We start from the raw sequence: 17,959 nt of genomic DNA on the forward strand, positions 1-17,959 counted from the left end.
AAACTACAGGCCAATCAGCCTAACATCAGTGGTGGGGAAGTTATTGGAAATGATTATCAGGGACAAAATAAACTTACATTTGGAAAGGCATGGGTGAATCAAGGAGGGCCAGCATGGATTTGTTAAAGGCAAATCGCACCAGACTAACTGAATTGAATTCTTTAATGGGGTAATAGAGAAGGTTGATCAAGGTAGTGCAGTAGATGTTATATATATATATATTATATATATATGGACTTTCAGAAGGCATTCAACAAAGTGTGTCACAGGATATTAAGAAGCTGGAAGCCCATGGAATTAAGGGGAAACTGGCGGTATGGAAACAAAATTGGCTCAGTGACAGGAAGCAAGGTGTGGTAGTGGATGGATGTTTTTCAGTCTGGGAGGTGGGTTGCAGTGCTGTTCCCCAATGGTCAGTTTTGGGTCCATTACTCTTTCCAATTTTTATAAAACGACCTAGACTCGGGTGTAGGGAGCAGCATTATAAAGTTTGCAGATGATACGAAACTCGGTAAAGTAGTAGTGATGAGGATAGTTATAGACTTCAGGATGACGGACAGGATGCTGAAATGAGCAGAAGCATGGCAGATGGAGTTCAACGTGGAGAAGTGTGAAGTGATGCACTTTGGGAGGACTAATATGGAAAGACAGTATACTATAAATGGCATGATTTTGGAAAGCCTAGATGAGCAGAGACACCTTGGTGCCCATATATACAAATCCTTAAAGGTGGCATGGCAAGTTGATAAGGTGGTTAAAAAAGCATCTGGGTTACTTGGGGTTATAAATAGATGAATAGAATATAAAAGCAAAGAGATCTTGCTAGAACTTTATAAATCACTGGTTAGGCCTCAGCTGGAGTACTGTGGACAATTCTGGGCACCACACTTCAGGAAAGATGTAACAGCCTTAAAAAGGGTACAGAGGAGATTTACCAGGAAGTTACCAGGGATGAGGGACTTCAGTTGAGAAGTTAGGACTGTGCTCCTTGGAACAGAGAAGGTTAAGAGGTGATCTAATAGAAGTTGTCAAGATGATGAGAGGTTTTGATAGAGTAGATGGACCCTCTGGCGAGTGGGTCATTAAAATCATTGGCAATAGATCTAGAGGAGAGAGGAGTAGAAATGTTTTCACTGAGTTGTCAGGATCTGGAACGCTCTACCTGAAAAGGTGCTGGAAGCTGATTCTGTAGATAATTTTAAAATGGAGTTGGACAGGTACTTGAGGATAAGGAATTACAGGGTTACGGACAAAAAGCAGGGATGTGGGACTAAGTATGACTGCTCTTTCAAAGAAAGAGCACAGGCACGATGGGCCGAATGGCCTCCTTCTGTGCTGTAAGTTTCTATGATTCTATGAATAACACAGCAAGATAGTAATTTAGTTCTAGAAAAACGGAATTATCAGATTATATGAATTAAGTCACACTCTAAGAAAGTCAGGACATTTTCAGTTACATTAACAGGCAACACATTTTAAAAATACAAAGTACTGTAGCTTGTATTTAAGATTGTTTATTGCAGGAATTAACTCTTGTACTAAATTATTGCTTAGAGACCGTCCCAAGGGGTGTTGGGACAAAAGTTGAAATCTCTGATTCCCCATGCCGTTGTGTCTTGACCCAGCTGCATCATTTGATAGGTTAATGCTGAGGGGAAACTAGGCGTTGCTCCACAAGAGGGGAAAAATAAAAATGAAAGGAGTCCCATTCCTAAGTTATGCACACACATTTACCAGCAGCTGACTCAAGTAGCAGAGGCAAGGGGACAGGTTAAGTGTGTGTTACAGGGAGAACAGGGAATTCATTGAGAAGGAATATTGAGGAGGTATTGCCCTGAAATAGTAAAAATATTTTAATTATTTGGAATTTTCTAGATCAAGAGTGAACTATATCCTTGCTTGGCTGTTTACCGTGAATTTCAAACCTTTAAAAAATATACAAAAGCACCCTCCTCAACTCCAGGCAGCAGAAATACCCATCTACAGTTGTCATAGTAATGGTAATCAGAGCAGATGGTCTATTTCTCAAATCAACCAAAAATAGGAAAGTGCAGCTATGGGTGGATTTGTAAGCAATGGCTTGAAGGAAAGCCAGTACTTAACATAATGATATCCTGATTGATGATGGGCAAATTGCAGTGGCTTTGTATTTGATTACTAGTCTGCACTGCATCCTGGAGAAGTTGCCCAGAGCATAATCATAAAAGATAATCTTACATCAAACAAACAGACTTCCTCCTTCCCCAAAACCAGTGAACACTGTTCTAGTCTCTGTTATGTAACCACGGGAATGGTATGCATTTACAAGCCCCAAAATGATCAAGTTACAATGCCTACCTCAACAGTTTCCCATAACAAATAGAAGAATTCAAATAGGTGAACTGGAGGACATTGCAAACCACTTTGGAAGCCTGTCCATTCAAGTCAAACATTGATCCTTGTATCACAATTTTATATTTGAGACTCCAAGCCAACGCCATCATGTATTGCAGTGCAGATGGGCAGCTCTAAAGCTAATGTGGTCTGGTCCAGAAGCAATTTAAAACAGCAGGGAACTGGGTGGCACAGTAGGTTACACACTGGCCTGTCACCATGGCAACTTGAATTCAAATCAAGGGATGAAAGTCTCCTTTAGCTGCTGACTGGAAGGGTCGTGTACAAAATGAGTATGAACAGATCATATTGGGCATATGTGCACAGCCAAAACTATCCCTAATTAGCAATCTCAGAGGCCACAGGAGAGCTGATGTGGGAAATTGAAAAAATGTCACACTGGTGCAGTAAGAGATACTATTCTGTGATTGGGGCTGAGGTACACTGTTGGGACAGAGTGCTGGGAACTTTACTTTGCAACTGGCTGTGCTACACATGACACGGACTGTTTCATGCTGACACTGTGGGCCTGAAATGGGAAGAGTTTCACATCCTCAGCACTATCATCCCTGAACACAAAGAAAAAAAAAGATCTTTTTTTTTTAAAAGAATAGCTACAGGTCCCAGTGCAGACCAGACTCCAAATTTCACAGGTGCAGATCATACACGGGGGAACATAGAGAACACATTGTGGATCTCTGAACAAACCTCTGCAATTTAACACTCACTAGTCAGGATGTCATTATGCCAAGTACAAGAACTAGGCATCACAAGGCATTTTTACCTTGAGAGAATGCCATCAATGACAGACGTACACCACTCAGATATAAAAAGGACCTGATCTCTGGAGACCCAACAGTACTCAGATGTTCTAAATTGGGGGAAGGCCGATTTTAATATGATAAGGCAGGATCTGGCCAAATTGGACTGGGAGCAGCTACTTATAGGAAAATCCGCATCAAAACAGTGGGAGACTTTCAGAAGGGAAATAGAGAGAGTACAACGCCAACATGTTCCTGTAAAGGTCAAGGGTGGGACCAACAAGCAAAGGGAACCTTGGATGACAAGGGATATACAAAAATGCATTAGAAATAAAAGGGGGGCTTTTGGCAGTTACAAAAGACTAAAGACGGAAGAAGCCCTAGAGGAGTATAAAAAATGCAGGGGCATACTTAAAAAAGAAATTAGGAGGGCGAGGAGGGGCCATGAAATAACACTGGCGAGCAAAATAAAGGAAAATCCTAAGATGTTTTATAAGTATATTAAGGGCAAGAGGATAACCAGGGAAAGGGTAGGGCCCATTAGGGACCAAAGTGGCAATCTGTGTGTAGAGCCAGATGATGTAGGCGGGGTTTTAAATGAATTTTTTGCATCTGTGTTCACTATGGAGAAAGACGATGCAGACATAGAAATCGGGCAAGGGGGCTGTGACATACTTGAACATATTAGCATCGAGAGGGAGGAGGTGCTAGCGGTTTTAGCAGGCCAAAAAGTGGATAAATCCCCAGGCCCAGACGAGATGTATCCCAGGCTGCTGTGGGAGGCAAAGGAGGAGATTGCAGGGGCTCTGACACAAATTTTCAGAACCTCTCTGGCCACAGGGGATGTACCAGAGGACTGGAGAACAGCTAACGTAGTACCATTATTCAAGAAGGGTAGCAGGGATAAACCAGGGAATTACAGGCCAGTGAGCCTAACATCTGTGGTAGGGAAATTATTGGAAAAAATTCTGAGGGACAAAATTAGTCTCCACTTGGAGAGGCAAGGATTAATCGGGGATAGTCAGCATGGCTTTGTCAAGGGTAAATCATGTCTGACAAATCTGATTGAATTTTTCGAGGGGGTGGATGAGGGAAATGCTGTGGATGTGGTTTACATGGACTTCAGTAAAGCTTTTGACAAAGTCCCGCATAGGAGACTGGTCAAGAAGGTAAGAGCCCATGGGATCCAGGGTGCCTTGGCGCGTTGGATCCTAAACTGGCTGAGTGGCAGGAGGCAGAGGGTGATGGTCGAAGGTTGCTTTTGTGACTGGAAGCCTGTGTCCAGTGGGGTACCTCAGGGATCGGTGCTGGGTCCCTTGTTGTTTGTGATCTACATAAATGATTTGGATGAGAATGTAAAAGGTATGATCAGTAAGTTCGCAGATGACACGAAAATTGGTGGGGTGGTAAATTGTGAGGAGGAAAGCCTCAGGCTACAGGACGATATAAACGGGTTGGTCAGATGGGCGGAAAAGTGGCAAATGGAATTTAACCCTGAAAAGTGCGAGGTGATGCATTTTGGACGGACAAATAAGGCAAGGGAATACACAATGAGTGGTAGGACCCTAGGAAGTACAGAGGGTCAGAGGGACCTTGGTGTACATGTACATAGATCCCTGAAGGCAGCGGAACAGGTAGATAAGGTGGTTAAAAAGGCATATGGGATACTTGCCTTCATTAGCCGAGGCATAGAATAGAAGAGCAGGGAGGTTATGATGGAACTGTACAAAACGCTGGTGAGGCCACAGCTGGAGTACTGTGTGCAGTTCTGGTCGCCTCACTATAGGAAGGATGTGATTGCTTTGGAGAGGGTGCAGAGAAGATTCACCAGGATGTTACCTGGGATGGAGCGCCTCAGCTATGAAGAGAGGCTGGACAGGCTGGGGTTGTTTTCCTTGGAGCAAAGAAGGCTGAGGGGGGACCTGATTGAGGTGTACAAAATGATGAGGGGCATAGATAGGGTAGACAAAGAGGAACTTTTCCCCTTAGTAGGGGGGTCAATAACAAGGGGGCATAGATTCAGGGTAAGGGGCAGGAGATTTAGAGGGGATTTGAGGAGGAACTTTTTCACCCAGAGGGTGGTTGGAATGTGGAACTCAATGCCTGAAAGGGTGGTAGAGGCAGGAACCCTCACAACATTCAAGAAGCATTTGGATGAGCACTTGAAATGCCATTGCATACAAGGCTATGGACCAAATGCTGGAAAATGGGATTAGACTGGACAGGGATGGATGGGCGGCGCAGACACGATGGGCCGAAGGGCCTCTTTCTGTGCTGTAAAACTCTATGACTCTATGAGATGTACACGCAAGTTCTCATAGTCTGCAGTGTGGCTTGCTAAACATAAAGCTGGTTCTGTATGTCAATGTGCCTGTGTCATGGTGCTATTTTGTGTCAATACTCATGCCCTGCAATTCATAGGACACAAAATTGACTTTCCAAATCAAGTTTGTAATATCAAGTTGAAGTAATCAGAAGAAATGTGGGGAGGTTGAATAAAGAGTTCAGCCTTTAATGCTTATACTAACAAACGGCTGCTGCAACATAGCAATATCATGATCTCATTCATGCAGGGGCAGTTGCAAAAATCACAGCTGTACACAGTCTAGATCCACGTGACAAAACTGACCTCTCAGGCCTCGATTTGAAATGGTTCAGGAATAAGGTACAGTGGAGAGAGGCACATGGAGGCTGTACTTTGTATGCTTGAGCACTGCTGTCCCAGGACCCCAATCTAAATATTGAAGTGCCTATTGCTTTGCATGATAACCTTCAAAGAAATACTACATTTGATAGCATACCTGCAGTAATACTGGATGATCAATGGCACAGTTAGTACACAATTCATATGAACAATGGAACTATGTTGTGATGAAAACAAGTTTCCAGATTAAATGCTAATGTTCAGTGTCTGGGTGAATTAACAATTAAAGAGTAAAATTTCTAGATGATTTACCTTACAGAAGCCCTTCTTAATGGTACTGAAGTCAGGAAGCACGTAATCTCTCATTATTGTGTTCGCTTCGCCTTTCAGCCTAGATAAAATTTTAAAAATCAATTATTGTTTTGATGGATCTAATAAGGAGTGTATCTAAAATATTCTCATCTGGCTTGATGAATGACATAATAAATGCATTCATAACGCCTCATTTGGGTACCAATATCACCAGGCCAGCACTTCCTCATCCAGGATCATCTGCATGACAAAGCAAGCTGGAAAACTGTCTACAGACTATCCAACGCTTGCAAACTTTATCACTTGCCTGCTGGAGCCCCACCGCACCCCCTGCCCAACGTCTGCCCAGTGGCTCTATGAATAAATGCCTCTCACTGTCTCAATGTGTACAGTCATCTTTCTTGGTGCAACTTGTGACCTCTAATAGTGAAGATAAGCTTTTAAATTGTATAGGGAGGGAGAAGTACTTTAAAAGTACATCCTCCTTGCTAGTAGGTGTCAGTGGTAGCACGCTCACCTCTGAGTCAGAAGGTCATGGATTCAAACCCCACTTCAGAGACTGGAGTTCCAACTCTGGTTGGAGGCATTCCTGGAGGTTTGATCACGTGACATTGCGACCACGTGACATCTACAGATGTTATTGCATTTACTGTAGTCCCCAGTAGTTGAGTATTTTTGCTTGTGGTTTTGCACCAGCAGCTGTTGTGCGTGAAGTTCCAAGAACCAGGAGGCCACTCATGAGCAGGGGAAGAGGGGTGGGAGAAACTTTGATTCCACCAGTAACTAATGGCAACTCACTGAAATTGCACTGATAACTAATAATAACATTGTAACACTCAGATTTCCCTCATAACCAACAGCAATACAATAGCTCAGATTGTCTATTTGTATCTGGTAGTAATAGGTGCAATGCCCCGATAACCTACCTGTAACCAGTAGCAATCCTATAACCCGCTGATATTCGCCCTGAAACCATAGCCAGAATCCCCCTGCACTGCACAAGGAGGGGTCGGCTACCCAGTCTATGCCACTTTTAACTGGCTCGATCTCTTTTCCTATCTCCTTGCACTAGTTTGGACTCTGGTTCCATGTGAAGGTGACAACTCTGAACTGGGAACCTCAGTCAGAGCTGATCTGTACTTGGACTTCACACGTCAAAACTGGGCAGCACAGACCGTGAACCAAACCAAGAGATCGTACAAAAGGCAATGGGCTGTGTTTGGGAAACTTCTCACAGGGCACATCATCCTAAACTCAGCTCAGCACCAACATTACTAAACCACTCCCTGGGCTCAGACTCAATAAAAGGAAAGTTTTCACAGAATTATAAAAATTAGAGCACAGGAAAGCCATTCGGCCCCTGATGCTGGCGCTCTCTCCTGTAACCCTATCCCCTCCACCGAAGATCTTTTTATATTCCTCCTTTTCAAATATATTTTTTTAATTCATTCATGGGATGTGGGCGTCACTGGCAAGGCCAGTATTTATTGCCCATCCCCAATTGCCCTAGAGAAGGTGGTGGTGAGCTGCCCTGCTTGAATTGCTGCAGTCCGTGTGGTGAAGGTACTCCCACAGAGCTGTTAGGGAGGTCCAGGATTTTGACCCAGCGATGAAGGAACGGCGATATATTTCCAAGTCAGGATGGTGTGTGACTTGGAGGGGAACTTGGAGGTGGTGGTGTTCCCATATGCATGCTGCCCTTTTCCTTCTAGGTGGTAGAGGTCGTGGGTTTGGGAGGTGCTGTCGAAGAAGCCCTGGCGAGTTGCTGCAGTGCATCTTGTAGATGGTACACACTGCAGCCACGGTACGCCGGTGGTGGAGGGAGTGAATGTTTAAGGTGGTGGATGGGGTGCCAATCAAGCGGGCTGTTTTGTCCTGGATGGTGTCGAGCTTCTTGAGTGTTGTTGGAGCTGCACTCATCCAGGCAAGTGGAGAATATGTCATCACACTCCTGACTTGTGCCTTGTGGATGGTGGAAAGGCTTTGGGGAGTCAGGGGGTGTCTCACTCACCGCAGAATACCCAGCCTCTAACCTGCTTTTGTAGCCATAGTATTTATGTAGCTGGTCCAGTTGAGTTTCTGTTCAATGGTGACCCCAGGATGTTGATGGTGGGGGATTAGATGATGATAATGCTGTTGAATGTCAAGGGGAGATGGTTAGACTTTTGTTGGTTGGAATATCCCATTCCCTTTGAAATGAAGTTTTAGTCTCTACCTCAATAACCACACGTGTTGAAGGACCCAGTGTCTAATAGCCCTCAGTTCAAGAATATCATGGAGCAGGGGGTGGGGTGGGGTCAGAGGGGGCGCACTGCGGTGGGAAATTTAAATCACTGATCGCCTAGGCTGCTGGATGCAGCACTTGGGGGAGGTACTCCCGATTCCGGGAAACTCCCAGTCTGTCCAGGAGGGTTGGGAACCCTATCAAAGACAATAGCACATAATCTATGCTGACACTTCAGTGCAGTGCTGAGGGAATGTTGCCCTGTTGGAGGTTCCCTCTTTTGGATGCGACATTAAACTGAGGACCCGTCTGCCCTCTCAGGTGGATGTAAAAGATCCCATGGCACTATTCGAAGAAAAGCAAGGGCGTTCTCCCAGTGTACTGCCTAATATTTATTCCTCCACCAACATTAAAGCAGATTATCTGGTCATTATCTCATTGCTGTTTGCGGGAGCTTGCTGTGCACTAATTGGCTGCCACATTGCCCTACATTATAAGTGACTACACTTCAAAAATACTTCATTGGCTGTGAAGCACTCTGTGACATTGTAAAAGGCACTATATAAATACAGCTGTTTCACAGAATCACAGAATCTACAGTGCAGATAAGAGGCCATTTCGGCCCATCGAGCCTGCACCGACACATATCCCACCCTATCCCCGTAACCCCACGTATTTAATCCCCTAACACTAAGGGTCAATTTATCATAGCCAAATCAACCTAACCTGCACATCTTTGGACTGTGGGAGGAAACCGGAGCACCCGGAGGAAACCCACGCAGACACAGGGAGAATGTGCAAACTCCACACAGACAGTCGCCCGAGGCCAGATTTGAACCCGGGTCCCTGGCGCTGTGAGGCAACAGTGCTAACCACTATGCCACCGTGCCTTTCCTTTAAATTAAAGATCCGTTCACACAAAACTTTGGTAATTTGGTAATGCATCAAAGTTTCAGTCAGAGTAACTACAATTTTAAAAAAATAGATCCAACAAACCACGTCTTATAGTGCATTTATTCTAGTTGTCATAAATACCTGTAGTTGCGCACTCACAGTTCTGTAATGGCAGTGTGAAGCTGTTCTGCGTTGTGATTAGACATGCGTTTGTGCCCACTTCACCTCATATGATGAGTCTGCAATATGGGCTGCCAGTTGAGGCCAAGTTAAGAGCCTCAGAGGGGAGAAAGAGTGGAGCAGGAGGAAAGGAGTACTCAGGGGAGCAGAGCTACAAAAAGACAGATGTCAAAATAAAGAACTGGATAGAGTCCCCAGGTAGCTTTCAAATTCACATTGTTGTGCAGTCTGCATTATGGATGAGCAAAAAGAAAATCAACCAACCCACTAACTCAGCATAACAAGACACAATATGTGGCAGGGGATGAGACAATAATCCCTTTAGATGTACACACATGACTGGCAAAGCCTAGCATCTTGCTAGAGACTGATGGTATTTTGTAAATCACTCAAGTGTTATCATTTTAACGCAGAGCTGTTTGAATGCCAGCATTCAAAATGAGCAGAAATGGAAAAATGCAGAAAGGAGTAACGATAAAGAAGTCAAAAAGGGCAAGAAATAACAAGGGAAACTGAATAGTAAGGGTAAATTCTTCAGCCTTGATGCTCAGGCAGCTGGCCTAATAAACTGCGAGCCTTGCAACCATCTGTATTAGGAACCACCATCCCCACTGGATCTTCTAAAACTGGCCAAATTATATATCCAGTACAAGCTTTCAGCCTGGAGGGCCACCCACCAGGGGTTACCTTCCCACAAGAGGGGTGCAGACTGTGTGGGGAAAAACAAAGAGCGAATGCTATGTCCAACACTTTGATATGTTGATGGGGTGAGATGAAGTAAAATGGAAAGGAGTTCGTGTGGGACATAAACAGCATAAACAGTGGCATAGACCTGTTGGGCCGAATGGCCTGTCCCTGTGCTGTAAATACTATTCAAGTATGGATGCCACAAAGTGTTTCCTCTCAACCAGTCAAAGCTCGACAGTGGCCATATGCAAAGCGCTCAATCATACAGTTCTTTCAATGGTTTAACGTACATGCCCCATACTGCAGCAGCGCAAAGTTTCTAACTATGACTTAAAACTGGAATTGTCAAACTAGCATCTGTAAAAGCCCCTAAAGCAAGTTGCATAATAGCCCCTAAAGCAAGCTGCATAATGCATGCTCATTTAATCACACGTGCTGGGAGGCACAGTATGTGCTCTTCAAATTTCCACCATCTCAACACTACTCTGCTTGCCAGACAAAGCAGGGCAACAGGAGGGAACAAATCTGCATAGAATGAGGAGGGCCCTGAAACTTAAGCCTAAGCTTTTTGGTTTTCCTGGTATTTTTTTCCCCGCTTCATATTCATACACATATACTCCAGCACATCACGACATTCAGTACATAGCCATGTTTGAAGAGGTGTTTTGTGGCCAACATTCTAACAAATGTTCCTCTTCCAGTTCTGAAAGCAACCCAACAGCCAACTTTACCTGCTACACAAATGGAATGAGTTAGAGTGTCCAGCAACACTCACTCCACTCATCAAGCACCAGTACAAGTACATCCAGTGCAGGTGGATTTAGACAGTCAGTTCGAGGAGGATGTATCAGGTGAATCACAGTGCACAAGTGATTAAGAGCATATGGCGGTGACAGTTGAGGAGCAGGATGGTCAGCTCACATTCTTCCTCAGCTACAGAGCCCTGGGATTCAGACCTCATGGGCTTACATTTAAAAGGCTGCTACCTGATCAATATGTAATCAATTAAGAATGTGCAAAACACCCTGCATGGTCTTGCAGCAACTGTGATGGAATGCACTAGTTACTTGTGTGCAGTTATGCTTGACCACTTTACATCACGGAGTGTATGGCAACTTCAGGGATATCTTGAGTGCAGCCCACAGTAACAAAGGTACATTTAACACTGCATCAACATACGTGTAGTATGTTCCAAAAGTTACCCTGGTGGCTTCATGTGCCTCATTGCATCTTCACTTAGCTAATGCTCACAGCTTTTGCAACAGTGTCATGAACCAGTCCGTCCTCTCAGTCAGGTTTCTCCTTCAGAAATTTGTCTTAAAATGAAAGAATGTATGACTGCCTCTTGGGAAAACTGGCATTTAACTCTATGAATGTGTGTTTCAGATTGATAGAGGAATCCTGCGATGTGGCAAAATTGCAGTACCCTCTCATTCTGTTGCTAGTTTTCCATGGGGACACTGATGAAGTGCGCTTGCCTTGGTTAACAATGCATCAGTGGGCTGATTGATGCTTCTGCCTACTGCAGATTTTCACTTATGCATCCTGTGGTAGCTTGCAACACGCCTTAAGTATAAACGTTCAGGACAGTGGTGACCATAACTGCCAACAGCATCACCTTCCCATGGTGAAAATTGTCCAGCAAACACAACTCTCTCGCAGCGCCCCTGGTAAAATGCAGCCTGTGAAGGTAGTTGTTCTCAGACACTCAGGTAGACTGCTTTCCTTCCCCCTCAATAAAACTCAAAACTGAGGGGAGTATCCAGTTTTGAATCTAATACAAATGTGAATAATCAAGTGTTAATCTAAGAATAAGAAATACCACTGACAAGGATCTCCACTCAATTTCACAGGCCCACTCGCCTGTTCTGAGCCAGTGCAAACTATATCGGCAGCTGGAAAATCTACCCTGTAAACTGCAAGCTGAGGCCTCCCAGACAGTATACAAGATAAACAAAGCTTCCCTCAGGTAGAGAAGAACAAGGATCATATCACTAATATGTATATTTGAATACCTTTTAATATCCTATCATTTTCAAAAGTTATTTTAGGTATTTCATTTCCCCTTCCACATCCACACTCTTCTCTTCAGGTCTATCTTTCTAACATCCCCATTATCCTTCTCAATTGGAAGGATGCAGTGGTCCAGCGAACAGACATCCCACAGATAATATCAATGCCACTTTTTAAATGGCCTCATCAGGAGGTGTGCATGAGAAACATGAAGCGAGTCTCTTGCTAGCTTTTCCTCTCCATCTCGCAAAGGAGCAAAACCCATCTCAATGGGAAGCCCAATTATGAAGATTAAAGGAAGCTGGGTCTGTGAATGTTAGAACAGACTGGCATTTTGACTTGACTCTCAGTTAGAAAGCTAGTGCAGTTACTTACTGTGCTATTTCCATATCTTTGTAGAAGTCTTGAGACACGTAACATACATCCTCCTTCACTTGATTAATGACATGCGTCTCATCCATCACATGCAACTGTCTAAGAGACACAGATTTACCCAGTTTGAATCAAATGCAAATGTGAATAAACGGACAATTTAAGAATCAGAAATACTAGTTACCAACACTTTTAGGATTGAATTATATTCCAAATTTATATACTGATAAAATGTTTGATAGTGTGCTAAATTACTGCAGTACCCATCATCAGATGGGTGGACATTTGATGATAATTGTCAGATAGTAGAAACAGAATTCATATTAAGATATATTTATGGGCTTTTATTATATATCTATTAATAATCTTCCCGTCTGCACAGCCTGATATCCTATCGTCATGTTTTTCTCCCACCTTAATGTCAACTTTTTCCTATTATGAATTCCTCAGTCCACATTTATAATTTGTTTTACTTGTATACTCAGCACTCGAACTACACAATCTGATCTGGGTTCCTACAAATCACTCAAATTGCATTCTGAATATATATATATATATATATTTTTTTAAACTTAAATTTCTAACTGATAAGGGTTTAAACAAAAACATTTTCTAATTACAGATTTCACAATAACATGGTTAAATTTCACCACTGATCTGTTGTTGTGTATTCTAATGCATTCATTAAAGTTTCTACTTGAAGTCCTCAGCCTCTCCCAAAAACAATATTTTTGCCCAGGCTGGTGACATTGAGCTGAATTAGGATTGTGCTGTCCAAGCGTGTGCAATGTAAACTTGCAGCTTCTGGTCAAGTTTTTCCAGAGTTATTTTACAATAAAGCTAGAGGACAAATTTCAAAATCTTTATTCAGATAAAATTTACACTGCCTGTGCTTTTTTTTTTTAAAAACTCATTTACTTTCAGGTTCCTCCTCCTCAGCGATGCCAGGTTAAGGGGCCCCTCACGCGGTCAATCTCCAGGACCCTCACTCCAGTTCTGTCAAATCCCACAGCCATCCTCTCAATGACACCAGTGTGTACGGCTATCCTCAAGTGCAGCAAAATCCCATTTTCCCAATTTCTATGGTTATAATTGGAACAATGTACACTTGTCACACTGCAATTACACCCTCCTGCCAGTGGTAGTGCTAAAGGACCTCAGTTTTGTCATTTGCTGCTTCTCTGCCTGCACAACAGAGAAATGTCTCTGCTGCAACAAACTCTGCTTCCCAAATTGCCATATGTTTTGCCAAAGTATTGTATAAAAAGCACAGAATAACTTTAAAACAGGGACTGAATTGCATCTGTATGCTCTAGTCAATCTAACACCGCACCCCCAGTCACCTGGCCACCACATATAATGTCACAGGAGATCAACTAGCTTACTATTAAAGTTTTTTAAAGCACTTTTATACAGAGACTTGAAGGTTGGGTTGAAGCACAGGGTGCGATCAGGGCAGGGGAAGGTGTGAGGGGAAGCAGCAGGGAGGGAGAAGGCAGCATTGAACCGTAGGCTCCATTTAGCAGCTCCAAGTCTATGGGCAACAGCTTCGTATCACCGGTTTTAGAGACAGAGCTGGGTGGTTTGCGCAAGTGTGTGACAATGCTGCCTACCTTGAATGATTCAGGACTAAAGTATAATCATGACAGGAAAGTCATTGCAGGATTTTATGCAAGACACATTTTATTTATTTGATCCTCTCTTATTGTGTTGCTTCTTTTATAAGGGGAGAAATGTTATACCATGTAACACACAATGTATTATTTCACTGCTACAGTACAGTTGTGAGATCTCCTGGTCCCTTCAAGGTGACATGGTGTAAATCCTTTAAACAAACCCATCCTCTGCTCGATTAGTGGCTATTTATACCTTGAGGTCTACTGGAGGGAAACTATTCTTTTGCAGACATGCAAAGGCTTGCAAATCCCTGGCTCCTCTCCAAAACCAGAAAAACCACCAGGGCATGACTGGCTTCCTTTCTCTTACTTTAAATATGATGAGCACGTTAAAAAATGTAACTTACAAACTACATGCATCTCCTATAAAGACAGCAATATGGTGTCATGTGATGTATAATGTATTATTCTGCTTTGAAGTGAAAGGGTGCCACTTTATACACCACTTCCTAGCAGCTAGCTTTAGAGATGAACTAGTGGAAGCCTGGACGCAGGTTGCCCCTCGCACTATTAGCCATTGGTGATGAATGGCACATTGTATAAGCCAAGAGAGCCTCCCTCTCAAGTCAGCTTAGTTATCATCAGCTTTTACTTCGGTTGTAAGTTTTAAAAGGGACCTAATGAAACATTTTCAGAAAAAACAAATGAATTTGAATAATTTTCAGCTATTTTAATCCAGCAGATAAACAGCTGAAAATGCTGTAGCACAAAGGTGTACAGTTTATTTGTGATGTTCTTGCAAATGATGATGGTGATGGAGTCTCCCATCAAGTCGATGGATGAGTCTCAGTTGTTGCAAGTGTGCTGATGGGAGAATTGGAAGCCCAATAAGGCAGATACAGGAGTTGTCTTTTGTGCCAGGCACTTGGCATCAAAATCTCACGACCTCACAGCCACAAATTCATTCAAACCGGCATAGCAGACATGGTGCCATCATGGTCTACCCAGCCACTTTAGAAGACTCTCCCATAGTGCATCATGATTCACAGAATCAAATGCCTTTGTCGTCAAGTCAACAAACAGCATGTAGAGAGGTTCAGATGCTCTTCTCTACACTTTGTGGATTTGACGTGCTGAGAAAATCATGTCAAATGTTCAGCGACCAGTCCATGGTGACTATTTCAGCATGAGTGACCACCTTTGCGCCCAGAGGTGCAAAATATTGGCATCTTTGAAATTTTGTGGTACACTTTCATGTTCCCAGATTTTATTGTAGAGTGCAAGGAATTTCTTCTTAAGCTTGTGGCCCCTATACTTGTAGATCTCTGAAGGGATACCATCCAACCAGATACATTTAATATAACTCCTGTATCTTCCCCTCCCTCTTGCTCCACTATCACTCTCCCGACCCTGAACCGTCCATGTACTCCTGACCCACGTGGATCCCACAACCTCAACCAGTTTCCTCGTCCCTTCCCCTCCTACATTCCTTTCCTATCAGTGTCCCTCAAAGAGGAATTTGTTTTCAAAATTCAATTTTCTCTTTTTAAAAAAGGAAATTAAATTAGAATGAGGAAAAACATTTTGTTTAAACTCTTATTTTGGACAATAGGGGCTGGTGTTTCCGCTCGGAGTGAAATCAGGAAAATGCACTGGAAATTACGTCAATTTTGCAGAGTTGAAGTTATACCCCTCAACCTCGTTTGCATAAGCCCAAACATAAAATGTCCCACGGATCAGCGCAATCAAGCAGCATTATCGATCGTAACTGATTATTGGGAACATGCCCAATGGAGTCTCAAGGTGACTGAAGTAAACTAATTTAAACTGAAAATTCGTTCAAGTAATTGCTGCAACTAAAGAAACAGGCCAATCAGTGGGTTCAATTGACTGCTGGTCACGGGTCTTATGCGCCAAGGGCAGATCAACTGACTGAATTTGAACTCATTTATTCTGAATTTAAAGTAATTGTAGCATCAGCATGAGAAACAGACCCAAAAGAGGCTTCAACTGACTGTTGGTCACTGCAGCTGCAGGTCACCAACGATGGATTAATGTAACCACGGATGCTCATGGGTCTGAAATTTTGGCCGCAACAGAATGAGTATCCCCGAAAGAACGCAATCGGTGGAAACTCACCATGCTGACCTGGGAGCATGGCTAGTTTTGTAGGCGAGAACTGCTTTGGGCAAATTGACTTTTGAACTAGCATAAAAGATCATGGAAACTCGAGCGTAACTAGTTATAGACCTAACTCACAAGTTTTAAATTCCACAGTCTTTTGTGCTATTTCAGTCAATTCCGCCCAGATTGCGCTGATATCTGGCCGGAAACCAAGTGGAAACTAGAAATTTCAGTTGCCGAGACTAAAGTGCATGGGAAAAACCTTTCAGAAGGCATTTAAGTGATTCATGGGGACAAGCCATCTGATGGCCCTATTGTGCAATTTAAGAGGAAGCTAGATAAGCACATGAGGGAGAAAGGAATAGAATATATGCTGATAGGGTTAGATGAAGAGGGGTGGGAGGAGGCTTGTGTGGAGCATAAATGTCGGCATAGACCAGTTGGGTCAAATGGCCTGTTTCTGTGCTGTAGTCTATGTAATAAAGCACCTTTATAGACTCAACCCAAACAATGATTTAAATTATAGACTCAAACCAAATTCTGATTTAAAGAGGACTGTGCGTGATTAAACTAAGTAACCATGCTAAATTTTAAGAGTAGGATTAGTGCATCAAGTTTCCTGATCATTATAGGCGAGACGGTTTGTAAATGGAGATGATGCAACATTGAAGCTTCCCGCCATCCTTTATATGGAAAGGCGGTAAGTTTTACATCAGTCTACTTATAGAATTCCAAAACACTGTAATTTTGATTGATTTGTATCCCTATTATTATCCCTTTTAAATTAGTACAAATCTTTCAACACAAAATTATCTGTTAATCCTCTATTCAGTAAGCCACAATAAACCTTTCACAACCTAGCCGATTATCCTATGAATACCCTAAAATAGTTTCTAGTCTTTTATTTGACCATTATCTCATTCTTCCCTTCAAAACATTTGCATTCTTTTAAAAAAACTATACTAGACTTACATAAATTTGGTTAGCAAATTGGTACAATACCTAGACTCCACAAAATTTAAGAGTGCTTTGGAGAATAATGCATTTAATATAGTTTAGTTAATGAAACAATTACTGTGTTCATTATTTTAATAGAATCAGTTGTTGGACTTTCTTTGTAAGAAACCAATCCTTTGCTGACACAATTTAAAATACCCAAAGCTTCCTGGCGACTATCAACTGAAATGTAACACCCAGCACAAAATCTGAGAAATCCCCATACGTCACCCACCATCTCCCCTTCCCAAAGCCAGTAAAGTCTGAGGAAGCCATACCTGTAGGATATTATTTCCTTGAGATGGTTAGAAAGCAGTTTCCCTCCAACATTAATCCTAAGGAGAACAGAATACAATACAATTATTTTGTGTTTCACTTAGTCAGCCAGATGTCCAACATGTGCCAGAACCCAGTAACTGAAATTCACATGATTCGAACTTCAATTTGCCAGATATGGAGTGTACAATCTATCCTAGCAAGTACTCAGACCACTTACTTAAACCCAGATAATATAGATACAGTCTGACAATGGCTAAGATCCTCAAGTGTTCAAAGGGATAATGCTAGACTTTAACTGACTAAAAGTGTACATATAGAAACATAGAAGATAGGAGCAGGAGTAGGCCATTCGGCCCCTCGAGCCTGCTCCCCCATTTAATGAGATCATGTCTGATCATCCAAATTCAGTACCCTGTCCCTACTTTCTCCCCATATCCCTTTAGCCTTAAGAAATATATCTAACTCCTTCTTGAATATATTTAAT

At 42.7% G+C, this 17,959-nt stretch overlaps 1 protein-coding gene across 2 annotated transcripts in view; it reads right to left on the bottom strand.

The window, feature by feature from the left end:
* actr6 (actin related protein 6) overlaps positions 1-17,959 on the bottom strand; it is a 48,399-nt gene that overhangs the window by 14,231 nt on the left and 16,209 nt on the right. The window contains exons 6-8 of one of the 2 annotated variants that reach the window (XM_086010192.1): positions 17,475-17,531; positions 12,464-12,562; positions 6,091-6,169 (exon numbers count right to left, since the gene is read on the bottom strand). In XM_086010192.1, coding sequence (XP_085866318.1) covers positions 6,091-6,169; positions 12,464-12,562; positions 17,475-17,531 — 235 coding nt within the window. The remainder of the gene's footprint in view (positions 1-6,090; positions 6,170-12,463; positions 12,563-17,474; positions 17,532-17,959) is intronic. The other variant, XM_086010193.1, reaches the window with a different exon arrangement.

The sequence above is a fragment of the Somniosus microcephalus genome, chromosome 17 (assembly GCF_052327205.1).
Source record: "Somniosus microcephalus isolate GS21.2 chromosome 17, FLI_Smic_1.0, whole genome shotgun sequence".
Taxonomy (NCBI): domain Eukaryota; kingdom Metazoa; phylum Chordata; class Chondrichthyes; order Squaliformes; family Somniosidae; genus Somniosus; species Somniosus microcephalus.